General features: G+C 37.1%; 1 protein-coding gene across 1 annotated transcript; it reads right to left on the bottom strand.

The window, feature by feature from the left end:
* Positions 1-1,055: 1,055 nt before the first annotated feature.
* LOC102775280 (olfactory receptor 5L1) lies at positions 1,056-2,006 on the bottom strand. The gene has a single exon (XM_006772351.1). It carries the CDS (start codon positions 2,004-2,006, stop codon positions 1,056-1,058), a length of 951 nt encoding a protein of 316 aa, XP_006772414.1.
* Positions 2,007-3,492: the final 1,486 nt, after the last annotated feature.

Raw genomic sequence — 3,492 nt, 5'->3', positions numbered from 1 at the left:
GAGAGAGAGAGAGAGAGAGAGAGAAAGAGAGAGAGAGAGAGAGAGAAACATCAATGATGAGAGAGAATCATTGATTGGCTGCCTCCTGCATGCCCCCCACTGGGGATCAAGTCCGCAACCTGGGCACATGCCCTGACCAGGAATCGAACCAGTGACCTCTTGGTTCCTAGGTCGACACTCCACCACTGAGCTACACCCGGCTGGGCAGTAATATAACATTTTTGCTATTTTTTTCATTGTTGTTCTAGATAACTTAAAATTAAATTAATGACAATATACAAAAGAAGGTAGCTTATTTGTAAATATATAAAACATTTTGGTTACCACTATATATGTAAATATTTAGAAAATTTTGATATTATTTTATCATTGTCAGTTTAAAATTATATAACCATACCAAATTATTTTATGAACCCGTATAAGACTGTTGTCTGGTTTTCATTTTACCCTCACAAAAACAACCAGAATTTTTCCTCCCCATAAGTTTCTGTACAATTTTGGAATTTTATTCAAATACAAACAGTTCAGGACCAAAATAAAGGAAATATAAGGAATTGAAGTAAAATTGATGATGGGCTTTAAAAAGATGTACAAAGTTACAGAATTTTAAAAATTAGATACCTGTGTGTCTGAGGGCATCTTTTAATTAATATGACTACTATTAGAGAAAAATGAATCCTCCCTAATATACACAATGATATAGATTTGTTATTTCCTTATTTAGATTATCATTGAAATTGACATTTAATTTAAAACAACATTCCAACCCAAGGAAAGCAATTAGTTCTCAATGCTTACAACAAATATACTCGGTTATTTAATGAAGACTGCCCTAGAGAGTCCTGATGAAAAGAACTGAGATGTGCTCCTAGTCAAGCTGCCATATACATTAATTAGACATTTATGCTGATAGTCAGGTAATCAAAAGTAAAAAGATAAGTGGACCAAAACGCCTCCCTCATAAAGATCTACTCCCTTGCTGTTCTCTGTACTCCTGCACAGCAGCCCACTGATTCATCCCTCCACCAGCCATCACTATGGGACCCTGAGTCCTGCTAAGAATATATTCTCAGAGAAAATATTTTGGAGCCCACCACTTTTCTGAGAGCTTCTTTAACATCTTTGTTCCTCACACTATAGATCAGGGGGTTCAGCATGGGAATCACTACTGTGTAGAACACTGTAGCCACTTTGTCAGTATCTGTACTATTGCCAGTACTGGGCCGGCAATAAGTGAAAAGGATTGTTCCATGGAAGACAATGATGGCTGTGAGGTGGGAGGCACAGGTGGAAAAGGCTTTGCGTCTTCCCTCTGCAGAGTGCATCCTCAGGATGGTGATGAGAATAAACAAGTAGGAGGTGAGGATGATCACGATTGTGATGACCTCATTGAAAGTGGCTACAGTGTAAAGCAGCAGTTCATTCATAGAGACATCAGAGCACGCAAGAGATAAGAGAGGGGGCAGATCGCAAAAGAAATGGTTAATCACATTTGATCTGTAGGATGGGATCTCAAGAGCTAAACACAAGTGAATCAGAGAACACACAGTCCCACCGAGGTAGCAGCAAGACACCAGCTTCACACAGAGAGTCCGGGACATGGTGACCATGTACAGCAGTGGGTTACAGATGGCCACAAAGCGGTCATAGGCCATCACGGCCAGCAGGAAGACCTCCGTTACCACACACGTGCAAAACAAGTAGAATTGCACAGCACATCCCAGGAAGGAGATGGCTTTGTCTTCGTTTACAATATTAGCTAGCATCTTTGGCACGATGATTGTAGAATAGCAATAATCTATAAAGGACAGGTGGCTGAGGAAAAAGTACATGGGAGTGTGAAGGCGAGAGCTGACCTGAATCAGTGCGATCATGCCCACATTTCCCAAAACTGTGACTCCATAGACCAGAAGGAACAGCATGAAAAGAAAGACTCTCAGCTCAGGAACATCAGATAATCCAAGAAGAATGAACTCTGTTGCGATGGTACAGTTTTCCTTGCCCATGTCCCCACTTCATGGGAGTTGGAGAAAAATATTAACAGTTATTCTCCATTATACGATCCCAAATTCAGTTTGGACTGTCTCCTAAAAAAGACATGAAAATAAGTAGGATAGTTAATTTTTTTCTGCAAATGGGACATTGCTCTTGTGAAGTTTAGAAAATACCCAAACATTGGTGCATACAAATGCATAGAGATCACAGTTTCATTCACAGATCACACAAAAGCATTCATATCCATAGACTCAGTGTGAGTCCTAACACTAGTCCTACACAATTTTGGGCCTTGAAGGGAATCATTATAAGACATCCAATATTATTTAATTACCCATCTTGTTTTATAAAATTTCAATCCCTATTACCTGCTGACTTTTTAGTCAATACTGGGAAAATTGGGATCCCAAGGAAATAATTCTTTTTAATTATTATACTGTTTACCACTGAAATGCTGAGAAGTATGCTTAATTGATTGCTAAACCACAAGTTTTTTTACCAATATTTTTTAGAAGGCAAAAGTAGTTTTTATACATTTTTCGATGAAATTAGCATAGTGATATTGTTAATTAGCTATTTAATGTCAGCCATTATTTAGTGAATTGGTACTCTTGGGTTCAAATTTCCTGCAACTATGACTCTGAAGCCTTATAATGACCTATTTGACAAATGAATTTACTGCTTTAAATTTATTTTAAGAACTAATCAAAGAGGTGAATATGAAATTATTAACAAGAATATTTGCTGCCACACTGCAGCATTGTTGATGATAGTAAAACTTAGAAATAAAGTGTCAACCAGGATGGATGTTATCAGAGTTATTATACCTATATATTATGCTTATTAAACTTACATTTTTAATAACTTGTAAAATGACTATGCTAAAATGTCATTATAAAATCATAAGCCATGTTGCACAGATATTATATATGTATACATAATTTTAATTGTATATTTAAGCCTCGTAACACACATAAAATGTGAATATTTTATTCCAATTGTTTTTTTAAAACACACAATATAGAAACTTGCCTGAATTCTTACAAAACATGTTATGGGATTGGCTCAGGAAGAAGCATGTGATTTTTTTAAAATATATATTTTGGCCCTAACTGGTTTGGCTCAGTGGATAGAGCATCGGCCTGCAGACTGAAGGGTCCCAGGTTTGATTCCGGTCAAGGGCATGTACCTTGGTTGTGGGCACATCCTCAGTTGGGGGGTGTGCAGGAGGCAGCTGATCGATGTTTCTCTATCATCAATGTTTCTAACTCTCTATCCCTCTCCTTCCTCTCTGTAAAAAAATCAAATATTTTTTTAAAAGCAGTGATTTACTGTTACATGCTACAACATGGATAAACCTTGAACACATTAGGCTAAGCAAAGGAAGCCAGACAAAAAGGCTATGTAATGTATAGTTCCATTTATATAAAATGTCCAGAATAAGTAAATTTCTATAGACAGAAAGTAGATTTGTGGTTTGAAGGAAGGCAGGGATGT

This window comes from Myotis davidii, unplaced genomic scaffold (assembly GCF_000327345.1).
Source record: "Myotis davidii unplaced genomic scaffold, ASM32734v1 scaffold265, whole genome shotgun sequence".
NCBI lineage: Eukaryota > Metazoa > Chordata > Mammalia > Chiroptera > Vespertilionidae > Myotis > Myotis davidii.
This window is presented reverse-complemented; position numbering and strand designations above follow the sequence as displayed.